At 40.9% G+C, this 25,471-nt stretch overlaps 1 protein-coding gene across 7 annotated transcripts in view; it reads right to left on the bottom strand.

The window, feature by feature from the left end:
* SAMD13 (sterile alpha motif domain containing 13) overlaps positions 1-25,228 on the bottom strand; it is a 53,836-nt gene extending 28,608 nt beyond the window's left edge. Inside the window, exons 1-2 of one of the 7 annotated variants that reach the window (XM_007524729.2) lie at positions 25,115-25,228; positions 19,482-19,566 (exon numbers count right to left, since the gene is read on the bottom strand). In XM_007524729.2, coding sequence (XP_007524791.1) covers positions 19,482-19,566; positions 25,115-25,124 — 95 coding nt within the window. In that variant the 5' untranslated portion in view covers positions 25,125-25,228. The other 6 variants (XM_060202254.1, XM_060202257.1, XM_060202252.1 and 3 more) reach the window with 6 other exon arrangements.
* Positions 25,229-25,471: the final 243 nt, after the last annotated feature.

Genomic DNA, 25,471 nt, shown 5'->3' with positions numbered 1-25,471 from the left:
GCTGTCATGACCAAGCCTGGGTCAGCTTGATGGAACCCAGACCTCTCTCCCCTCAGACCCCCGTTCCTCTTTCAGAGCCATGATCACTATTATGTCTCTTGGATTTAGAAGATATCACTGCCCCAGTGATTGCTTTCCTGATGCGACCATCAGACATTTAATAAAAAAAGGTTTCTGCATGTACTCTTCATCATCTTTATTTATTTATTTTTTGGTCATAACCTGGTTTTTGCTATTCCTGGCCAACTTTTTTCAGACAGAGAGAGTATCAGAGATTCCCTTAGTGCAGTGGGGGGTCATACCTGAATCTGGATCACATACATGACAAAAAAGGCATCCTCCCATGTAAGATGTCTTGCTGGCCCTCGTGTACTCTTAAACCTCGTGTACTCTTAAATCCAGAGATATTAAGAGTGGTCCAGTGGCCCACAGTATGATAAGCAGCTGGACCCAAGTACCTCTCTTTTCTCATCTCCTCCCACCTTCCCTTCTGCTCACCTCTACACTACTATTCCTCTGTCACAGATGGAGTCTTTTACAGACATTGACCCATTTTAATGCGATGACTAGATAGAAAGATAGGGAAAGATGTAGAAAAATTGTGAGGAGATGGTGGAGCCTGGCAGAGCTTAACCTATGAGATGAGTCCCTCCAGGTAAGTCTCTCTCTCTACAGAGGGGTTGAGCACAGGGAGGACACATAAATCTCACAAGGTTGGCAGCTATGTAAGTCTTCCCTCCCCCACAGAAACATCCAGAGCTTGGCATTCCTTAAAAACAACAACAAAAAACAAACAAACAAAAAAACATTTAAGCCTGCTCCACTCTAAAATTCCTATACTGTGGCCGTTAGATAAAAGGAAAGCGGGAGATGTTGGGAAATTGTGCAGATGCGGTCACATCCACCATGTTGTCCCCTCAGGGTATTGTCAATTCCTGCAAGAGTTGAAATTCTATTCCTGGAGTGCTTTGTTCCACCATGTTGTCCCCTCAGGGTATTGTCAGTTCCCGCAAGAAACTCTATTCCCGGAGTGCCTTGTTTCCTAGCCAATCCTGTCCCGACTTGTCACTTCTGGAATTTCTCCTATAAAATCTCTTCTGCTTCTTCCCCTCTCTCTCTCTTGCCCACTTTTCACCTCAGTGATGGGACGCAGAGAAGGGTTGCTGCGCGTAGCGGGAGGCGACCATTTTGCCCGAACTGCTGCGCTCTCACCCAACTCTGAGGTGTCCGTGTGAATAAAGATTTGTGTTTCTTCTCCGATCCAATCCCTTCTCTCTCCCCTGCAATGCAGCCCAACAGTTCTGGACCTTTGCAAGCCCTGTTCCAGTCACTTACAAAGCACCCTCATTAGTCTCTACCTGACAAAACTGTCCCTTTCTTTCACGTTCCAGTGCCAATTCCAATGTGATACATTTTCTGGCTCCATCAGCTATGTAGTTTAGTTGTGATTTCCCCTGAATCTGAGAAGTCCATGCAGGTTTTCATAGCAGCACTTTCCACTCTGGATTAAACTGTTTATTGAACTGTCTCTGGATCATCCAGGATATTTTACTGACTCTCTCTACACCTCACCCAAGGTGATTCACCTCACTCCTCCATTTTAAATGTCTTCAAAGGTTCTCGATTGCCTAGAAGATAGATTCCCGAAGACCTGGCTGGACTAAGGGATTTCTTCAGGACAAAGTCTCAATTAACCTTTCCGCTAGGAATGAATAAATACATTGGTGATCAAACCAGACATGGCAATTACTCTTTGCAGCTACATTCCTGTGGGGTTAGACAGCAGTAATCATACAACTGAAAACACAGCTGCACATCCTGTCAGTTCTATGAAGGACAGAACTCTCTACTGTGATGGTTTGGGGTAAGAGGAGGTTTTCAGTGGAAGTTTACTTTGAGGTGAAGGAAGCCAGAAGTTGATTGTATGACGTCAGGTGAAGCTTATTGTCACCTCTGTGGCAGGAATAATATAGCCAAGAGCCATGGAGGTCATTTTAAGGATTCTGAATTTTTATCTGTGAACAATGAAGATATAAGTTAAGTGATTATATGTGAAGATGGTAAGCATATCAGATTGATTTTTTTTTTAAGAAAAGACAGAGAAGTGAAGAACAGTCTTGGGACTTGAACCATTGCAGATATAGCATCTCTCTCTCTCTCTCTTTAGGTCTTTTTATTTATTGGATAGAGAATAAAGGGGGAATATATATATATATATATATATATATATATATATGATAACTAATCGTCTGGGAGGTGGCTCAGCGGTAGAATTTATGAGTTCACACATGTGGCCCTGTGATCAGTCTCTGGAACATAACAAAACTGTGAGATGGCAGGCAGTGATCACAGGACTTTGGTGGTGAGTGTGCTAAATTACATACACACACCTGTGAATGTGAAAAATATATCCTTAAAATCTGAGAATCTTGCAAATCACTGTTAAGTTACTACTAATGAAGACGAATGATTTTTTAAATGTCAGAGGGTAACAAACTTTGGGAGAGAAGAAAAGAATTGGGTGTAGAACTAAGTTTGGGGAGCTTCAGCATTTTGTGATAGTTGAATACTTTCATTTTACTTTTAATAAAAATCATATTGCCTAGACTTTGGGGATTTCTTATAGTCTACAAACATTCAAATGTCAAGAGTCTAACTATATTGTGTTATATCCCCAGCCTGATGCTTTGCTCCTAGAAGGAATTAATATATTGGGCTAGACAGACACTACAGGATGATGCCATCCTGACTTCCCTGGGCAAAGGGCCTCACCAACGTGTCCTGGAACCTCACCTCTCCAGAGTTCTGCTTCACTAGGGAAAGATAGAAACAGGCTGGGAGTGTGGATTGACCTGCCCGTGTCCATGTCCAGCTGAGAAGCAATTACAGAAGACAGATCTTCCACTTTCTGCTCTCCATAAAGAATTTTCATCCACACTCCTAGAGGGATAAAAAAGAATAGGGAACCTTCCAATGGAGGGGACGGGATATAGAGCTCTTGGAGGTGGGAATTATATGGAATTGCACTCCTCTTATCCTACAATCTTGTTAATTATTATTAAATCACCAACACAGTGCTTATTTGCAAATAATTAGAGTGAATACTTCACTGGGTACAAGTGTTTTCTTTTGGGGGATAACAGATGGTGAATTTATAAGCACTGTATGCCCACAGGCACATGCACTTGTATACATGAGTGCCCCCCCACACACCTCTTCCTACCACTTAACTAGCAATATGCATTGGGAAAAATACATTTTTTAACCCTAACACTGTCACACATTAGCTATGTTCTTAAAATAAGAAATGATTAATAAAATCAGAAATAAATTTCAAAATATCTACATGGCAGGACTTTACATCATCCTACCAACATAAGAATCTTTAACTTTTTAAAATTTATTAGTGATTTCATAATTATTAGCAAGATGGTAAGGTAACAGGAGGATCCATACAGTTCCCACCACCAGTGTTCAGTATCCCATCCCCTTCATTGGAAGCTTCCCTATGCTTTATCCCTCTGGGAGTATGGACTTAAGGGTCTTTTTTTTTTTTTTTTTTTGCTTGTTTGTTTTGTTTTTTAAAAAAGGAAACACTGACAAAACCATAGGATAAGAGGGGTACAACTCCACATAATTCCCACCACCAGAACTCTGTATCCCATCCCCTCTCTTGATAGCTTTCCTATTCTTTATCCCTCTGGGAGTATGGACCCAAGGTCATTGTGGGATGCAGAAGATGGAAGGTCTGGCTTCTGTAATTGCTTCCTCAGTGAACATGGGCATTGACATGTCAATCCATACTCCCAACCTCTCTCTCTCTCTTTCCCTAGTGGGAAGGGCTCTGGGAAAGCAGGGCTCCAGAACACATTGGTAGGCTTGTCTGTCCAGGGAAGTCTGGTTGGCATCATGCTAGCATCTGGAACCTGGTGGCTGAAAAGAGAGTTAACATACAAAGCCAAACAAACTGATGACTTATCATGATCCTAAAGGCTGGAATAGTGCAGATTAATAGGGTGCAGAAGGTAGAAGGTCTCGCTTCTGTTCATTGCTTCTCTGCTAGACACGGACTTGGCTGTCGATTCATACTCCCAGCCTGTTTCTATCTTTCCCTAATGGGGCAGGGCTGGGAAAGGTCAGACTAATGGTTTAATAATGTTTTTGTAAAGACTAAGATTACAGGATTACAATTCCATGCTGCACTGACCACAGTTCTGTGTACCCCTAAGAGTCTTCATAATTAGCAATCTTGATTAGATTCTCTTTTGACTATGGTGGACTTGAAGGATGCTTGGGAAGTAATTCATTGTTAAAATGTTGAAGACAAAAAGTGTTTTGTGCTGGGAGATCCAGCAGAGCACATACTTTCTCATGCACGTGGCCAGCACCACACTCGAAAACCAAAACACGAGGGGGTTGACTCTGAATGGAGCAGTGCTGTGACATCTTTCCCTCTCTGTGTCTCTCTCTCTCTGCCTCTCTCTCTGTCTCTCTGTCTTTCACTTTATCTGAAATAAAGAATTGGGGGGGGAAGGCTTGGAAACAGTGGAAATGTGCATATATAAGATCCCGAAAACACATATGAAAAACAAACAAAACCCCCCAGAACTTTAACATTTTCTAATCATTTCACTCCTGGCCACAGGTCAGAATTCATTATCCCTATCACTGACTAGACTGAGCTGAGTTTCTTCATAAAACTGCTACCCTCCCAGGAATAGTTTTTTTTTTTTTTTTTAAGACTAGTCATCCCAGTTGTAAGAGCAAAGTATGTCAAAGAATCGTTTCATTTATCTATTTACTTACTTATTTATGTACCTATGTATTTATTACTATCAGTGTTGAGAGATCTAACCTCACAAATGAGCAACATGTGTCTGTCACTTAGCTACCTTCTTGGCCCAATGTTTTATTTATTTTAGTTTACCTTTATTATCATTATTTTTACTGGAGCACTGATCAGATCTGGCTTAGAGGATTTCCTGGAATTGAACCTGGAACCTTGGAGCCTCAGGCATAAAAGCCATTTTTTGCATAGCATTTATTATTTACTTACTTACTTTTATTATTTACTTACTTACTTACTTACTTAATTTTATGATAGTGAGAGAGTGGATGTGTAAAAAACAAAGATCAGTGTACCACTCAGTTATCCGAGAGAGAGAGAGAGACACCACAGCACTGAAGCCTCCTTCAGTGCAATGGAGTCGGGGCTCAACCTTAAGTCATATGCATGACAAAGCAGTAGCACACTATCCAAATAAGCTCTTCTCCCAATCCTCTGCTACTTTTTGTGTGTGACACCATGCACAGAAACCGGGGTGTCATGTGGAAGGTTCATGCTCTACCTCCTAGTGACCTCCCTGGCCCATTCTGTTACCATAGGACTCTTATTTTGCTGGCATGTTATACCATCACTCCAATAATTCTGAAATCCTGAATACTAGCAACACAGTTAAAGACAAAGCCTACAAAACTATGGGCACGACATCGTGAAGAATAGAAGCACTGTGGGCTGGAGACTCTCTTGTAGTTAGGGTGAGGGGATGCACACAAAAGAAACAAGAGGTTAGAGACCATTCAGCTCATTTAATGCCAGTGCCATATACTTCCAAGTCAGAAACACAAAATGACTTAGAAGGAGATCATGATGTTAGACTCCTCATAGTCTAAGAGAAGAAACAAAAAGAAATTGGTCTATCTTTTTCATATCTGAAGTTGTCCAGCATCTAGCACAGGACTGACTAATGCATAGTCTGCACACACACACACACACACACACACACACACACACACACACAGAGTATATTTTTTGCATTTTGTTTTATATCAGCCTCCAACCTCATTACTTGACTACGTGTAGCCTGGTTTTAGGAGACTAAGACTTACAAAGGTAGTAGATAAAGTCAGGATTGGGTCCCAATCTATACATCTGCTTCCCAAACTCTGTTTTTCCTACTCTCCATACCAATATATAGGTATTTCCTAAGATCCTGCTTTCTGGGTGCTATGCTCGATGAGAATTACAAGAATAGACAAGGATGTCCTTGTTCTCAAAGGGCTGGCAATCTGGTGAGGAGAGCTGACAATCCACAGCTAGTTCTAAATCATGTTGGAAATGAGGTGAGAACAAGTGCTACTAAGGATGGTTCTATATGACTAAAATGCTTCAAGATTTACACACATAGTACTAAGTGGTGGCACAACCGGTTAAGCACACATAGTACTAAACACAAGGACACACACAAGGATCTGAGTTCAAGCCTCCAGCTCCCCACCTGCAGGACGGATGCTTCACAATCTATCCATCTATCCATATATCGATATATCAATCTCCCCCTCTCCTCTCTATCTCTCTCTGTCTGGTCCAATAAAATAGAAAAAATGGCCACCAGTGGATTCATATTGTTTTCACCGAGCCCCAGTGACAACCCTAGAGGAAAAAAAAAAATTGAAAGGTATCTATTACTCTAAACACACCCTGGGCTGGAATGGGCTGGGCTGGGCTTGCAAAAATCTGATACATACAGAAACACTGTCACTTCTAGCTGCGTGCATTCAGGTGTGATAGATTCCTTCTCTGAACCCTTCCAGCAGTTATAGCAGGTGTCACTGTTGTTTTGGTTTTGACCAGAGCACCACTCTGGCTATTGGCAGTGCTGGAGATGGGACTTGGGGCTTCTCAAATGCAAACCCTGTGTCCTAACACTGTAGGGCTCAGCAACAGTCTTAAGGAAAAGTTAGAGCTGATCCAAGGCAACATGACGCTGGGCAGGGAAAGGTGTTAGTGTCATGACTGGGGAACACTTGACATGAGGACATTTTAGAGGATGGATGGATTTTCCCACTAAGAAAGTCAGCTGTCTCCTCAAGTATTACTATTTGTGGACAAATTGAGAAATATTATTCCCTGAGAAGTAGATTATTTTCTCCAAATCTTTCCCTAGCACATGCACACCAAATTCCAGAAGGAGTTTCAACAGCTCTATTTAAAACACCACCCAGGAGGTGGCTCCCATTATGGACACTAATTTTGCACTGATGAAATGAGATGGAAGATATACAAGTTTCATTATTATTTGATATTTATTGTTCACTATAACCATAGCAAAACTTTCTGAGATATAATGTATTTTTTTTTAAAATTATTAGCTTAATTTATTGAATAGAAACAGCCAGAAATTGAGAGGGTAGATAGGGTGAGATAGAGAGGGAGAGATAAAGTGAGACGCCTGCAGCACTGCTTCATTTGTGAAGCTCCCCCCCCCCCCCCCGCAGGTGGGGACCAGGGATTGAACCTGGGTCCTTGCAAATTGTAGCACGTGTGCTCATCCAGGTGCATCACCATTCAGCCCCAAGATATAACGTATAAAAATAACAGACAAATGTTTCTTCAAGTATGGAGTCTTTAAATAAATTAGTATACGTGTGTGTTTTACCTTCTGAAAAATACTTAACCAGAAAAGGCAGGTAGAATGTTTCTGTAATCCTATCAATGAATCAAATTAATGCTTCCATTCAACCAAGTCACCTTTTAGTCCTTGTGAATATAGTTAAGTACATCATGTATTGACAGAAACCTTATCAGGCATGAGTAACTTATACTGGGCAACAATTATCCCTTAATTAAATCATCACCTCACTTTTATAGAATGCTAGAGAGATACAATAAATAAATTTTGCAGGTGCACACAGATTGAGACCACCTTCCTATGGTCATTCTCACGTTGGCGCGCTATCATTTTAAGAATCAACATAAAAGCCTCCATTTTCCATTTTTACATTAGTGAAGGCAAGGAGAAAATAGTTAAGAAAAGAAAAGAAAAGAAAAGAAAAGAAAAGAAAAGAAAAGAAAAGAATTCCTTTTCTGGCTCTAACACATCTGCATCTTACATCTACATCTTATGACTTAGCAGATAAAGAAGATTGAGCAATCCAAGAAAATGCTCTGTATAAGTGAAATCAACATCTGATTTAAAACACCCACTATTCTCATTAATATCCTTTCTGCTTCAGAGTTCTGAGCAGAAGTTATTTTTGACACTGGTTAGCATACTATGGTGATACCACATTCCTCCTTTAATAAAGCCAATTATCAGTGGTACTTATGTATCTAACATTTTTTTTTAATTCCAGAGCACTGTTCAGCTCTGGTTTGTGGTGGTGCAGGGAACTGAACCTGGGACTTTGGGGCCTCAGGCATGAGAGACTCTTTGCAGAAACATAATACTATCTACCCTCACCCTTGAAACTGTACTCTAACCTTGTGCTGCCATAACCTTTAGAATTTATTTTCAAAATTAAATTAATGTAATTTTTGCCCACATCTTAAGCGATGTAGTTTTGAGTCTAGTACATTAATATTGATCATTTTGCCTCTCCCTTATCTATGAATGAAGTACCTACATTCCTCTTCTAATCTCTCTTCATCCCAACAAAGGCTATAAGACAGGCCCCAAAATGATGATTTAAAGATTTTTTTCTTAAGGAAGACTTTACTTTTTCTTTATATTTTATCATTATTTTTTTGTTTGCTAGGACAGAGAGAAATTGAGAAGGGAGCGGGAGACAGGAAAAGTAGCACTGCTTCACCACTAGTCTAACTTCCCACTGGGGCTCCATCTGGGTCCCGGCACAGGGTGATACGTGTGTTAAACTGGGTGTGCCACCACCCATCTCCCAATTTAGAGCTTCGTCACAGGTCGTTTTTTCATTTTCATTTTTTAAAAATATCCAGGTAAATAAAAGCAAAAGCAGACTGCAAGTAACTACAGCAAACCCAACCAGTGGAAATATTGAAAAAACAAGTGATTTCCCAGGACTTTTGAATACTACAGATTCTGAAGTATTACATTCAGGCATCTGATTCAAACACAGCTTTCCAGGTTTATTTATTTATTTATTTAATTTTATTTATTTATTTTCCCTCTTGTTGCCCTTGTTGTTTTTCATTGTTACTGTAGTTGTTATTGTTGTTGTTATTGATGCTATCATTGTTGGATAGAACAGAGAGAAATGGAGAGAGGAGAGGGGGACAGAGAGGGGAAGATAAAGACAGACACCTGCAGACCCGCTTCACCGCCTGTGAAGCGACTCCCCTGCAGGTGGGGAGCCGGGGGCTCGATCCGGTATCCTTATGCCTGTCCTTGTGCTTTGCGCCACCTGCGCTTAACCCGCTGCACTACCGCCTGACTCCCAGCTCCAGGTTTATTTCCCATGCCAAGTTTTATTAAAATCTATCTAGGCAATATCCAAGACAAGAGCTTTGCTCACTTCGCTCAAAATCCCGTCTGCTCAGTTTCCAAAAATTAGAGTCTCACTCATTTTTTTAAAAAAGGTATTGGCTAAATGATCCCTTATTAATCTCCCAAATAAATCTATTTTTTTAATTTCAATAACATTAATTTTAACCTCCCTACTAAGAGCTAGTCACCTGATGCACTGGGAACTTACTGTCTAGAGCAGAGGAAAATTTTCTGTCATCTAAATGTATATTTCCAACATTATTTCAAAAAGAGATCAAGGAGCAGGAAGAATAGATTAATGGCAAAAAGAGGGCATAGAAGTCATCGTGGCAGCATGAGCCAGGCTGTGCTAGACAGGAAGGTCAGAGGCTTGGAGCCCTTATTCAGCGGTAACACTAGGACTATGTTCCTGGGACAGGTGGACTCCTTTCTTTATTGTTTCTTTCTTTGGTGATAGAATATCTTTTCTCAGGCTGAAAATCTTCCTCTGAAATCTCCTGCCACTCTGTCAGGAATGTCCACCTAGCCCCCATCTGATCTTTCTTAATCCCTACTCCAATGTTTTTAAAACACATGACTCTGCAACTGTCTCCTTTCCCACGTGTTATTAGCTGCCAACTACTAGTTTTCTGAACCAGTACAAAGAAGAAATCTTTTACAAGGGCCTCACTGAATTTCCTTTCCTTGTTTATTATCAAATAATTTATACCATGATCCATGCTAACTACAAACATATGTTCCATACCCCATGAATTAAGGATACTGAATGTAATACTAATATGTAAAACTTAATGCTTCATACCCCAATCAATAATATCAAAGATAAACTGCTTAAAGACTACATGATGAAGAAAGGAAGGATTCTTGCTCTCAGTCACACACAACTATCACTGGTTTTGGGTGGTTTTTTTTTTTCTCTCTCTTTTCCCTCCTTCTGTCCTGCTCCTCCTAGGCTTCTTCCTCCTTTTCGTCTTCTCTTCTGCTTTCTTCTTCTCCTCCTTTTCTTGATTAGTGACTTAATAATGATTAACAAGATTGTAGGATAACGGAGGTACAACCATACACTTCCCACCATAAGAGTTCTGTATCCTGTCTTCTCCTGCTCTTTTTTTATTTTTTTTTTATTCATCCAGAACATGGCTCATCTCTGGCTTATGATGGTAACAGGAATTGAACCTGGGACCTCCCTTCAGGGCTGCCAATATATGTATAATATGTATGTAATGTATGTCTGTGAATTCTTCTGGCTGTGACGGAAACTCTTGTTGTTTTATACTTAAAACAATATACTTAGCTGACTTTGGAACTTTATACATATTACTCTTTCAAAGTATACATTTTTTTAAAAGACAGAGATTAGGGAAAGAGAGAGAGAGAGAGAGAGAGAGAGAGAGAGAGAGAGAGACTCCAGCACCATAACTTCCTTCAATGCTATAGAACCTGAGTCGTGCACATGACAAAGTAACACGCTATCCAAGTAGCTATTTCACAGGCCCAAAATATATACTTCTTTAAAGAAGCTAATTGTTGTGAAAAAAAAAAAATCAAGATAGTGAAAAGATTCAATTCTTAACACAAGTTGTCACTTAAGGAAAAACCCTATGAGAGGACTGGATGGTGTGTCCCTCACCTACTGTTCCCCTCCCCCTGATGTATATATCAAAGCCTTAGCCATGACACAATTGCATTTGGAGACAGAGATTCAAGAAGTTGGAAAATTAAAGTAAAATGAGGGAATAAGGCGGTGGTCCTAATATAGGATTGATGGCCTAATAAAAAGAGCCATCTGGTACTAGAGAGATAGCTCACTGGCAAAGCTCTCTCACTCTGTTTCTGTCAGTCTGCATGAAAAAAAAAAAAACAGCACAGGAGTAGTGAAACAGTGCATGCATGATGCCAAAGCCCTTGAAAAACACACACACACACACACATACACACACAGCCATGTGAAGATGTGAGATGTGGTGAGACAGCCATCTGCAAACAAGGAAGAGAGAGCCCTCACAGAAACTAGATTTATAAGCATTGTGCATTTCCCAGTGTCCAGAACTATGAGAAATAAATTTCTGTTTTTAAGTTAGCCAGTTCTTGGTGTTATATTATGGCATTGTGTTACAGGACCCAGAGTTGACAAACACATTATATATGAGAAACGAATAGAAAGATGGGCAGATCACATGAGAAAAGCAGGATGAAGAGGGAGTCGCTGGGAACTATCTGTCAAGCTCAATACAAGACCTCATTGCTTTCTGAGGACAAACATCTAAGGACTGCTCACTGCTGATGTGACATTACACAAGGACAAGATTAGAAGAAAATGAACAGAAGCTAAAGCTGTGTTCAGACACATAATTACTTCTACCAGTTTCTTCTCCCTCCCTTCCTAACAGTAATGTGATATTAGCACAACTATAAAGATATCAATGAAAAATAGTCCAGAAACAGATCTACACATATATTATCAATTCTTCTTCTTTTTCTCTTTTTTTGCCTCCAGAGTTATTGCTGGCAATATGAATCTACTGCTCCTGTGGGTTTTGGTTTTTTGTTTGTTTGTTTGTTTTGTGGATAGGACAGGGAGAAATTGAGAGGGGAGGGGAAGATAGAGAGGGAGAAAGACAGACACTTGCTGATCTGTTTCACCCCTTGTGATGCAACCCCCCTGCAGGTGGGGAGCCAGGGAGCTCAAACTGGTATCATTGAGCAGGGCCTTGCGCGTTGTATTTGTGCACTTAACCTGGTGCGTAAGTGCCCCACCTCCCTCAATTATTTTTCAATAAAGCTGAAAACACGAATTCAGGAAATGGTCTGGAACAATGATATACGTGGGTTAAAAAACTACCACCGGGATTCCGGCGGTAGCACAGCAGGTTAAGTGCACATGGCGCAAAGTGCAAGGACTGGAGTAAGGATCCCGGTTTGACCCCTTGGCTCCCCACGTGCAGGGGAGTCGATTCACAAGCGGTGAAGCAGGTCTGCAGGTGTCTGTCTGTCTCTCCACCTCTCTGTCTTCCCCTCTTCTCTCCATTTCTCTCTGTCCTACCCATCAACAACATCAACAATAACAACAATAACTACAACAATAAAACAGCAAGGGCAACAAAAGGGAATAAATATTAATAAAAAAAAAAACCTACCACCAACCACCACTACTACAATCAACAGGAATAATTAATCTCTGTCTTGTGCTACATACCAAATTAACTAAAACATATAGTCCTAAGTCTAAAGAAACATAGAATATTTTTATGACTTGGGGTTAAGTAAGTCTCTCCTAGCTATAACATTAAAATCACTATCCATAAAATTGAAAGCTGATAAGCTAGATTCTGAACTTCAGAAAGCATTATATTATGGGAAGATGCTCACAAATCATGTGTCCACTAGAAGACTTGCATCCAGAATGTATTAAAGCTCACTAGACAGTAACATGTAAAGCTTGTCCAATAAAAACATGAGAAAAAGGTCTGAATAATACTTTACTTGAGAAGAGAGGGACCCGGGCAGTGGCACATCTGGGCCCCGGCAGTGACACATCCGGCTGAGTACACATCACCATGCTTGCGGACCCAGGTTCAAGCCCTGCTTCCAATCTGCAGGGGGGGAAGCTTAATGAGCAGTGAAGCAGCAGGTCTGAAGATGAGACCATCTTTCTGTCTCCCTCCCTATCTCCCACTCCTCTCAATTTCTTTCTATCCTGTCAAATAAAATAGAAAGAAAGAGAAAAAAAAAGTTGCAAGGAGTGATCAATTCATAGTGCTGGCACCAAGCCCCAGCTATAATCCTGGTGGAAAAAAAGAGAAACAAAATACATATATGGATAGCAAGCAAGTAAGTACATTAAAATGGTTCAACAACTCTAGTCATTTAGGGTGATGAAGTTAAAATCACACCTAACGTAATAACGAATATGAAAAAGACAGATCATACTGAGTTCATGAGCATCAGAAAACTGAAGTGCTCAAGTACTGTTGGTGGGAATGTAAAATGAGACCAGTTTGGAAAACAGTTTGCTAGTCTCATCAAAAGTTAAACATGGACATACTGCTTAGTCTATCCATTCAATTCTTAGATATTCTTTATTAATTCTTGAATATTTATCCAAGAGAAATTAAACCATATGTCATGCAAAGACACAAATGGTCAGAGCAGCTTTAATTGTAATGGCTAAAAAAAAAAAAAAAAAAAAAAGAAGAAGAAGAATAACAATAAAAACTTTCACCTTCTTCACCTCATTTTGGATGGAGCTTGAAGGAATCATGTTAAGTGAAATAAACCAGAAAGAGAAGGATGAATATGGGATGATCGCACTCATAAACAGAAGTTGAAAAATAAAAACAGAAGGGAAAACACAAAGCAGAACTTGGACTGAGTTTGGTGTATTGCACCCAAGTAAAGGACTCTGAGGTGGGGTGTTTACATCCTGGAACATGATGGCCCAACAGAACCTAAGTGGGGGGTTAGAGTGTTATGTGGAAAACTGAGAAATGTTATACACGTACCAACAACTTTATTTTACTGTTGACTGTACTCCATTAATTCCTCCAATAAAGAGAAAAAAATACTATAAGTCTTAAAAATATGTCTATCAACGAGAGGTAGGTACACAATGACCAGATTCCACTCACTTGTTAATTGTCTACATTTAATATTGTGGGTAGGTTCTTGTAAACTGTAACTTTATTTGAAACAATGGCTAACAAACTAGGTGTTTGAACGATACAGTTTTGTGTTCAAAGCTGGCTAGGGCTGTTCGTTCCTTTTTTTTTTTTTATCAAAGTTATAACAAAATGACCTTGAGGACATGCTACATACCCATGCAACCAAGTATTACTCAATATAAAAAGTAGCAAACTATTTATTGACATATACTTTAACATGGATGAATCCTCAATTAATTCTTTGGGGAGAAAGAAACCAGGCCCCCAGGGATTGGCCAAATGCATTCTGAATACTTTCACGTATATAAAATTCTAGAAAAAAAGACTTTAATATTAAATAGCATAACAGTGGCTGCTTGGAGACATGGGCTAGGGAAGACCCAAGAGCGGAACAATCAAAAAGGCTATGAAGAAATTTTAGGGGGTGAGGAATATATAGTTGTACTAGTAGCAGTGGTTTCACTCACCTAGGCAAATGTCAAATTATATCAGATTTCATAATTTAAACACATGCAGCTTATTGCATGTCAATTTCATGTCAACAAAGCTGTTAAAGTCTTTGAAAAGATGTGTGTGTACTAACTTGTTTTATAATAAAAGCAAAGAGAGATGTCAAAGGTACACTCCAGCATATAATAGGCTGTTGGAAAAGTCATGATGCATTTTTGTATAGAAAAATATCGTATGAGTTCCAGGAGGTATGGCTATGGAGTAAGGGCGGACAGTTCAGAGTCTTCCTGAAAACAACAAATATCTACGACTATCTATTTTAACAAGCCTTACCAACTACAGCTGAGACACCCGCAGAAGCACAGCAGTCAAAAATAAATTGAATACTTCCAGTCCTCTAAGTGCCTAGATCATAGCTCTGAGTATACATATTTTCTTTGGTCTAAGTATTTAATGTCTCGGATGTGTAAGGTGATAAAATTCTGACACTGAGCTTAAATGTTATAAGCAGCTCTAAGAATATATTTATATATATACATATATATATACACACACATATATATATATATACCCAAATTACCTAAAACCTTAGATCAAAACCATCTGGCCCTGTCAGTATCTAAGATACTATTATTAGTAGGCTTCCTTAAACGTCAGAAAGCATAGTGAGATCAAGTATATTATAGTAAATCCTAACCACTGGATTTCCAAAGAAAAACAAGCTCCCAACTAACTTGGCTATAATAATAATTTGACTATTGTTATTTTAAACTCAAAGACTACAAGGAGCTCTTCTCATTCTCTTTGAAAGCCATATTTCTCCTAGTCCCAGAATCTGTGCTCATATTTCTTGATGTTTTTTGCTCTGATGCCTCACCCTGTTATACTGCCTCTATCAGCCGAAAGTAAATCAGCCCTATGAGTGCCGCCATGCCATGTTATGCTGCTACTGCCCTGTTACTGCAGATTGTCTCCGGAGATGCAAGGCCTGAGAGGTCAGTCTCCCAGTTCCTCTAATCTGCCACCATGTTCCAGACGCCACTATGACTCCATCTTGACTCCCCTGGGCAGACGACCAAATCAGTGCTTCCTGGAACTTCACCTCTCTAAAGCCCTGCCCCATTAGAAAGGGACAGAAACAGGCTGGGGGTATGGATCAACCTGGAAATGCCCTTACCTAGTGGAGAAGCAATTACAGAAATCAAAATTCCCATCTTCTGCACCCCAAAAATTGTTTTGATTCATACTCCCAGAGAGATAAACAGTAGAAAAGCTTCCAATGGAGGGGATAGGACATGGAACTCTAGTGGTGGGAACTGTATGGAGTCACACCCCTACTACAATTATGCCTTTTACAATCAGTTGGGTGATATAGCACAGCGGGTTAAGCACATGTGGCACAAAGTGCAAGGACAGGCATAAGGATCCCAGTTCAAGCCCCCGGCTCCCCACCTGCAGGGGAGTTGCTTCACATGCGGTGAAGCAGGTCTGCAGATGTCTGTCTTTCTCTCCCCCTCTCTGTCTTCCCCTTCTCTCTCCATTTCTCTCTGTCCTATCCAACAACAATGACAACAACAATAATAACTACAACAATAAAACAACAAGGATAACAAAAGGGAATAAATAAATATTTTTAAAAATCAGTATTAAATCACTAATAAAAAACAAACAAAACAGGGGGCAGGGTGGTGGTGCACAGGGTGAAGCACACATAGTAGGAAGCTCAAGGACACGAGAAAGGATCCTGGTTCAAGCCTCGGCTCCCTACCTGCAAAGGGGTTAGTTACTTCACAGGCGGTGAAGCAGGTCTGCAGGTATCTTTCTTTCTGTCTATCTTCCCCTCCCCTCCCAATTTCTCTCTGTCCTATCCAACAAACAATGGAAAAAAAAACTACAAACTATTGTATTTACTGTCGAATGTAAAACATTAATTCTCCGATAAAATTTTTTTTTTAAATGGAAAAAACATCCTCCAGGAGCGGTGCTGGCACCAAGCCCCAGTGATAGTGCTGGAGGCAAAACTAAATAAATAAAACATAAAAGGATACAAATACAAATAAAATAAAACCAAAGGAGAGAGAGGTAGAGAGAAAGAGAGAGAGAGAAGGAACAATCCCATGACTTTTCTGAAAACCCATAGGTATGATGCCAACACCCAGACACAAGACCTCAGGAGTACAAGGTCTGCACTTGGTTTTTGAGTTATCTCCTCTCCTACAAACTGTTAGTTTATTTTTTCTTTTTTTAAAATAGTGTATTTATTCATTGGCTAGGGACAGAGAAAAACTGATAGGGGAGGGGAAGATAGAGAGGAAGGGAGGGAGGGAGGGAGAGAGACAGACAGACAGACAGACACCTGCAGCACTGCTTCACCACTCATGAAGCTATTCCCCCGCAGGTGGGGATGGGAGGGGATGCACTTGGGTCCTTATGCAGTGTGACATGTGTGCTCAGCTGGTATGCCACTGCCCAGCCCCTAAACTGTCAATTTTTTTTAAAATAAGTATTTTCAAATTTTTTATTATCTATATTTGATACAGTCAAACACTGAGAAGGAAAGAGGAGATACAGAAGAAGAGCGACAGATACCTGCAGATGCTTCACCACTTGTGAAGCTTTCCCCATGCAGTTGGGGACTGGCGGCTTGTCGGTGCCTGCACCATGAATCCACCGCTCCTGGAGGCCATTTTCCCCCCTTTTGTTGCCCTTGTTGTTGTAGCCTCATTGTGGTCATTATTATTGCCATTGTTGATGTTGTTCGTTGTTGGATAGGACAGAGAGACATGGAGAGAGGAGGGGAAGACAGAGAGAGGGGGAGAGAAAGACAGACACCTGCAGACCTGCTTCACCGCCCGTGAAGCGACTCCCCTGCAGGTGGGGAGCCCGGGACTTAAACCGGGATCCTTATGCCGGTCCCTGCGCTTTGCGCCACATGCGCTTAACCCACTGCGCCACCGCCCGACCCCCAATTAAGTACTTGTTTAAAAAACATTATTTATAAAAAGCAAACACTGACAAAAACCATAGGATAAGAAGTGACAACTCCACACAATTCCCACCACCAGATCTCCGTATCCCCTCCCCTTCCCTGATAGCTTTCCTATTCTTTAACCCTCTGGGAGTATGGACCCAAGGTCATTGTGGGGTGCAGAAAAATGAAAGGTCTGGCTTCTGTAATTGCTTCCTCGTTGAACATGGGCGTTGGCAGGTCGATCCATACTCCCAGCCTGTCTCTCTCTTTCCCTAGTTGTGCGGGATTCTGGGTAGTGGGGGCTCCTATTATATATGACAGGAGGGGTAGTGGTTCATGGTACACTTGTTGACATGTGAGTACGATTTCTCTAGACAGGGAGTCTGGCGGTAGCGCAGTGGGTTAAGTGCACGTGGAGCAAAGCTGTGGCCCGGATGCTTAGCTGCTCCTTGCGTTTTGCATGGTTGAGCACATACATTCCAATGTGCAAGGACCTGGGTTTGAGCACCCAGTCCCCACCTGCAGTGGGAAAGCTTTCCCAGTTGTGAAGCAGTGTTACAGGTGTCTCTCATTCTCTTTCCCTTTCTATCTGCCCTTCCCTCTCGATTTTTGAGTTGTATTCAATAAATACAGATAATAACTTTTTTAATTTAAAAAAACAAAAAGCTAAACATACTTTTATTCTATTTTATAATGTCTTCTCATTTAAGTATTACAGTTTCTATGGATGACATTTAGTATCCTTAGCAGCTGTAGCTGAGGGGAATTTTATTTATTTAGTGTATTTATTTATTTATTTTCTCTTTTGTTGCCCTTGTTTTTTATTGTCGTTGTAGTTATAGTTATTGATGTTGTCGTTAGGACAGAGAGAAATGGAGAGAGGAGGGGAAGACAGAGAGGGGAAGAGAAGGATAGACACCAGCAGACCTGCTTCACCGCCTGTGAAGCGACGCCCCTGCAGGTGGGAAGACAGGGGTGGGGGGGTGGGGGGGCTCGAACCGGGATCCTTATGCCAGTCCTTGCGCTTCTTGCCACGTGAGCTTAACCGACTGCGCTACCACACGACCCCTGGGAATTTTAAACTAAATGACATTGAAAAAAATCAGTGGGTAAGAGTATCTTGTAACTTTCTCCTTAAAATCAAAGTTGCTATGGAAGTTTGCCTTTTTTAATTTTAAAGTTCATGTGTTTCTTTTCTTTTAATTAATTCATTTATTTATTATTGGATAGAGGCAGAGAGAAATTGAGAGGAGCTGAGGAGAGGGAGAGAAGGAAAGAGACAGAGACACTTGCAGACTTGTTTCACTACTCCTGAAACTTTTCCCCTGCTGGTGGGAATCAGGGGCTTGAACCCAGGTCCCTGCACATTATAATGTGTGCACTTAACCAGATGTGCTACCGCCTGGCTTCCTCAAAGTTGCTGTGACTTCAAGAGAGTTCCTAAATGGGATATATATTTTTTTCATATACTTACCGATATTTTATGAGCTACCTTAAAGGATATAGCAAGTTTGAAGATTTGCTACACATTGCTGATGAATTTTCCTATTTAAAAAGAATCAGGAATATAACTCACACCCAATATAACCAAAAAGTTTCAAATGTGAGAACAGATACTAAAACAGAACACTATGGGATGAACTGAACTATTTCACATTCATGAACAGTTCATAAAACCAGGCAAGAGGCATTAAACTTAGTATTTTTCAAGAAGCCTGCCCCCAGCCCCCCAGTCCTTCACTACAGCTCGAAGTTTCAAGAGGTGATTTTATTTTAAGACTCAAACTCCATTTCCTGCTCCCACCCTTGGACTCTATGGATTTGAAGGCACAGCCTATGTTTGCAGTGTTTTATTTTTTTCCAATATACAGAAAGCAGGGCTGAAATCTTCAACCATTTCTGTTCCAAAGCCTGATACACTAACCCTTTGTTGCACAGCTTGATGTCTGAGTCATCTCTATCTTACAAATGGAATTCAAAAAAAAAAAAGAAAGAAAGCAATTGGGGAGGGGTGGAGGCGAGGAGGAGGAGGATGGTTGGGGCCAAAACAACCCACAAACAGTGTACTGTAGTAGATAAGCAAGAAGTATAAAAATAGAAACCAACTCCCTCTGTTGTTTGTAGAAGCAGAACTCACAAGCCAGTTTCACTTACTTTTTTACACGAACAGAGCCATTTTCCTGGTTTTCCATGTCAACAGACAGCATGGGAAGGCTGCAGGGTTTCTTTACTTCAGCAACTAATCAATAAGGGAGAAAAGCTTGTGTTTAATTTTTAGAAAGTGAGAGAAGAATATATACTCTGAATCGGAAACATACTGGTCCCTTTTCCAGCGTCACACCAGTTCACGTATGTTTGTTTAAATCTCCAGTTCCCTCAGTGATTGGAGAGATGTGCTTAAAGCTAAATAACTGGAGGAGACGGACTGAGGTGCTTTCATCTGTACTGGCACTCCCTGTCTTGACAAGAAGCATTTGCAATCGAAATTGAATCCTCGTTCAAAACAAGTGCTGTGTGAACAGGCAACAGCTTCCTCTAGGTGCCAAGCTCTCACTTAAAAAACACTGCAACTCATAAATGAGTCAAAGTCAAGCAAACAATCTCTCTCTCTCTCTCATTCCCCCCCTTTTTTTTTCCTGCTTTCTCCCACCAGGGGCTGTGAATTCTTTTTTCCTATTGCATTTTCTTTTTTGCTGTCCACTCCCTCTGCTCCTATATTTTTCATTGCAATGCAGAAGAGCATTTAAAGCTTTTGTCAGCAAGTATCCCCCTACCTCATACACCTCAATGAAAGCCTCAAAACCCTCACTGTGAGGTAGCTATACTGGGATAAAGCTGGCCGGTCCTAAAAATGTCAGATGGCCCTTAGCACAGAGAGGTGCTGCTGGGGTATGTGAGTGTGAGTGTGTGTGTGTGTGTGTGTGTGTGTGTGTGTGTGTGTGTGTGTGTGTGTGTGTAAGAGAGAATAGGCAGCTTATTAGATTTATTTATGTAAAATTCACCAAAACATTTAAGAAGGTATACTAGCATCCATCACTTTGTTTGACAGGATGAGAACTGTGAAAAAATTTTTGAAAAAACAAATAAGAAAAAAAAACACCTTTTAATTAATATGCAAATTAGCAGGACAAAAAAGCCAAGAACAAAACTGCTTAAAAATAGTTCTGAAACACGCTTGTTCTTCTACAGCTGAAGCCATAAATTAAATACATTTCCTCTCAAATCACTTCATACTTCGGCACTTCTTCTCCAGGGATTATTCTGACAAGTGCATCATTTAGAATATTCACAAGATTTTATCACTGTTAGAGAAGTAGATGATTAACAAATAATACTGTGTGTGATAATCTTCACTCCACATACACACACACACACACACACACACACCCTTCCAGTTGTTAAGGCAGTTAGATCGTTCATAGAGAAACCCAGCATTTAATACACATTTAGATATTAACATACATTCACACACCGGTACAGAGTAGACAGAAGATAGCTGCTCCATGCCAAAAGAATGATTTCACTTCACTTGGAAACTGTTACACATTCACCATTTTCTAAGCATCTCAGAAACAAAAACAAAACAAAACAAACACAATGATAGTCTGCAACACCATACTACACTGCCTTATTATTATTTTCTCTCTCTCTCTCTCTCTCTCTCTCTCTCTCTCTCTCTCTCTTTGTGGAAGAGTGAAAAGAAAACCTACCTAGAAGCAACTAAAACATGTCATTTTTTTTATAGGCTTATCAAGAACAGCCAAAGAAACCCCAATGTTTTCTTTCACAAAGTAAGCTGGCAAAGGAATTCAATAAGGAGGTACAATTTGACACAGTGAAATAAAACCAGGCTGGCTCTCAGCCAACATGACGTTAAGAATCACACACAAGCTGCACCAACTGCCTTCTGGTTCATGGCTGACTTTTTAAAGCTACAGTGTGCCTGTTCACTTTTGCTAACTACCTTCAGCACAGTTAATGGAAGTGAATAAACCCCAAGAAACCAAACTGCAGAATTCTCTCCTTGGACCTTTCTTGTGCACAGAAAAAACAAACTGCATCAATACCCTCTTATTCTCTTCCCACAGCCTTCACTGTCTCTGCATGGGTTTATTTTTGCTGTTGTGTTGGGCATGAATGCCATGCCTTGAACTATTTTTTTCTCATGTGTGGGAAGAAGAAAGTAAGAGAAATAATTCAATGCTGCTAAAGCCTTAACCAGAGGGCACTAGAAGCTGCAGTTCTATGTGACTTTTTTTTCCCCCAATAGAGACTTGTAGACCAAGTTCCCAGAGCTTTTAAGTAATCTCTTTGTGAGAATCAAGAAAGCTATGCTCATCAGAGAATCCCTTTACTTTATTATGCAGAAAGTATCATAGTTTAGAGATGAGGCAAAGCAGATGACCAGATTTCCCAGGAATACTTAACATTATTTTATTTTGGCTTTCATTTTACTGGATGATGTCAGCAAAAATTTAAAATAAGATGCTTAAGCTTATTCTACAAAATGAAAACAATTTGTTTTGGGAGCTTCATTTTAGCTGTTTATCTCAGTTGTCCATAGTTCATCAAATTCTACTTTTTATTTATGAACACCTGGTACTATATTATATCATTATATAACATGCATGTTAAAAAGAATATTGTAGGCCTGGGAGATAGCATAATAGTTATACAAAGAAACTTTTATGCCTGAGGCTCCAAAGCCTGAGGTTCAGTCCCCCACACCACCCACAAGCCAGAGCTGAGCAGTGTTCTGGAAAAAACATATATAGATATAGATATTGTGTTGGACTATAGAGGTAGCATAATGGTTATGCAAAACACTTTCATGCCCAAGACTCTACAATCCCAGGTTCAATCCCCAGCACCACCATAAGACAAAGCTGAGTAGTGCTCTGGTCTCTCTTTGTATCTTTCTTTCTATATCCCATTCATTAAAATAAATAAAATATTCAAAAAATATATTGTGCAACCCCCAGAGACATAATGTTTCCCACCACCACTCTATTAATTCATTATTATTTTTACCACATTGTTCAGTTCTGTCTTATGGTGGTGTAAGGAAGTGGATCTAGGACCTTAATTCCTCAGGCATAAAAGTGTTTTCTTTTCTCATCTTTTCTTTCCTTTTCTCTTCTTTCCTTTCCTTTTGCTTTTTAACCATTATGCTATCTCAACCCCCCCCACCACCACCATTCTAAATTCCAGCTTAGAATATTGGGAGTTCAAGAAGCTGGTCAATTTTGTAATTGTCTTGGTTGGCTGGGAACCAATGCTCCAAGGACACATCAACACTCTACAATATACTGCATATACACTTGGAAACATATACAGTCGCCACTGAAATAAACACCAATCAATATTTGGACACTTTTAGGTCAAGGGGTCAATAAAAGCACTTAAAATAGGACAGAATATAGATAGAATCTAGATAGAATCCCAAAGGATTCTAGGAAAAGTCATTCACTGATGTAACAGAGTATTAGCTATTAGGCAGAACTGAGGAGAAAGCTGTTAGCTTCCCCTTTAAAATTTTTTTTTTCTTATTAATTTTAGGGGAACCAAAAGATCCTCAAATATCATCTAAATTGCAACCTCAATTTCAAATCAACATTTTCCTTTACTTATTCTAGAAATAATATGATGAATGTTTTATTTCTTAAAATGCCATTAATAAGAAATATCTCAACTACTCTCTATGTATTTATGCATTTATTTTTTGACAGAGATAGAGAGATATTGAGAGGGGTGGGGGAAATAGAGAGGGAGAGAGACAGAGAGACATCTGCAGCCCTGCTTTACCCCTGCAGGTGGGGACCAGGGGCTTGAACCTGCATCCTCGCACACAATAATGTGTGTGTTGAATCAGGTGCGCCACCGCCTAGCCCCTAAGTGCTCTCTCTGCCCATATTTGCCACTGCCCCCCTCAAAAAGACAGTAATTGAGGACAATGGGGAGAACAATGGTTTATGCAACAGACTTTCATGCTTGAAGCTCCAATGTCCCAGGCTCAGTCCCCAGCACCACTACAAGCCATAACTGATCAGTGCTCTGGTTAAAATAAACAACTAAATAAATATATAATTGGGGGATGAATTTTAAGTGTTCATATACTTTTGAGTGACTTTTTGTTTTTACTATAAGTCAAAAAGGTGGGTCTTTTTCCATTGCTGTGAAAATGACGAGCGCTTCTATGTATTGAGAACTCTGTTATCAAAAGATTTTGAGCCTAAACCTGAAGTTTCTGAACTAGTCTCCAATTCACGCACAAGTGACCTGGAGTATGAGTCCTGAGTGTCCAACAGCAGTTACCAGGCCACTCTCAGTACAAAGTGCAGTCCCCCACTGCTGAAAGAAGAGAGACAAAGAAAATCTAATTACACTCAACATTCTGGTATATACACTCAGAGAAGAAAGAAGTCTGTGAAGTTTCTCTTCTAATGTTTTCCTACATTAAAAAAACAAACAAACAAACAAAAAAGACACATCCTTTTCTCATTTGCCCACTGTGATCAAAAGCTTGCCTGTTAGACAAGGCTGAGGTTTTTCAGAAAGGTGTTGTAGGAAGTCCACTCTATTTTGTGTTGAAAAGAAAGGGGGCCATAAAGAAATTCTTAATTCTGACGACTGGAGCTTTCACTTATCAGCTGGTATCTACTGTAAGAATAAAATTGACGTTTGTGGATACAAGTGATATTAGTATGGTACTCAGTCTCTACAACGAACTGATATTAGCGCTGCGCTCTAAAAATAAGGTCTATATGTCTGTAGTTGCATGAGTGAAGTGTCTATGTGTGTGCTGAGTATAACGTGTGTTCAATGTAATGTGTGTATGTGTGCATTGCGTAAGGCAGCTCGAGAAATGTAAACAAGACCTCCTTAGCCAGGATGTTACAGAATGTGCTGAGATAACTTTGGAGATCTGGACTAGAACTTTTGGCCCCACTTCCGAATCAGTTCAGACTGCAGAGAAATTGGGTCAGAAAGGGTGGGAAAGTGATGATTCTAATAAGGTTCTCTCATTAATAAGCATTCATGGCCCAGAGAAAGCCATGAAGGAAAACTCCTGTCCCTGTCTCTGGTCCCTAAATCTTCCGCCCCCCTCCCAAGTGTCCCTTTGACCTGTGTGCACATGACTTGAGAAGTCGCCCAGAGGCAGGGTCAAGCTCAAAGCACCTCTAAGGGTGCCTTAGAGAGGAGAGAGGGGTTTGAGAAACCCCTAGGAGAATGAGACACTGACCTCAGGAGAAAGGGCATCATTCTTTTGAACCGACTGGGATGTCCTACTAGACAAACAAGTCATTTGCGGCACCAGCCGCAGAAGAGAGGAAGTTTCTGGCTAAGACCCGGCAAGAAGAAACTGTTCTTTGAATTTGGGAGTTTCCCGGGGAAAGCCAGTCTTTGGAAGGAGTGTGGGGGTGTGTCACCCAGTGAGCAATCCAGCCAAGCTTTGTTGGCACCGTTCTGTCCCATCTTTCAAACTCTGCCCCGCACCTCACCCCCCTCCGCCCCTCTAGCGAGTCCCAACTCTCCGCGGTGCGGTGCGGTGCGGTGCGGTGCGGTGCGGTGCGGTGCGGGCACGCTGCCGCCCCCCAGGTCCATCCAGGTTGACAGCTTCCACGCTCCTGAATGCAACAAGCTGCAGGACCAAGGGACGCACACGGCGGAGGCGAGGGAGGACAGGGCTGTTTTTATTGTGGGTTCTTTGGAGCTTTTCACTCTGCAGAAGGAAGAGGACGGACAGGTTCCCACTGCTCCCGCAGCAGCAAGAGCGGATCACTTACCTCCCCGCATGGACGGTGCTGGGAGGCTTCCCGCTGCACTGAGCTCCCGGGTCGCCACGCGCCCAGCCCCTGAGAAGCCAGCCCGGTGGGCGCGGGGCACGTCGGGACTTGTAGTTCTCTGCTGGATGACTGGCAGGGGGTCAGAGGGCTGGGGCCATCCGGAAAAAAAAAAAAAAAAAAAAAAAGAGACCAGATAGGGAAGGGACTTGAACATGGGCCTTGTAAATAGGGTGCAATTGGTAAGAACTTAGAACCTTCAGGGAGAGTGGGAGTGTGTGGTGGTGGTGAGGAGGAGGAGGGGGTGGTTGAGAAGGACTGCAAGTTGCTTTTTTTTTTTTTCCCCCTTCAGGCAAGTAA

Source organism: Erinaceus europaeus, chromosome 11 (assembly GCF_950295315.1).
Source record: "Erinaceus europaeus chromosome 11, mEriEur2.1, whole genome shotgun sequence".
In the NCBI taxonomy this organism is placed as follows: domain Eukaryota; kingdom Metazoa; phylum Chordata; class Mammalia; order Eulipotyphla; family Erinaceidae; genus Erinaceus; species Erinaceus europaeus.
The sequence above is the reverse complement of the archived record's forward strand: the minus strand, read 5'-3'. Positions and strand labels throughout refer to the sequence as shown.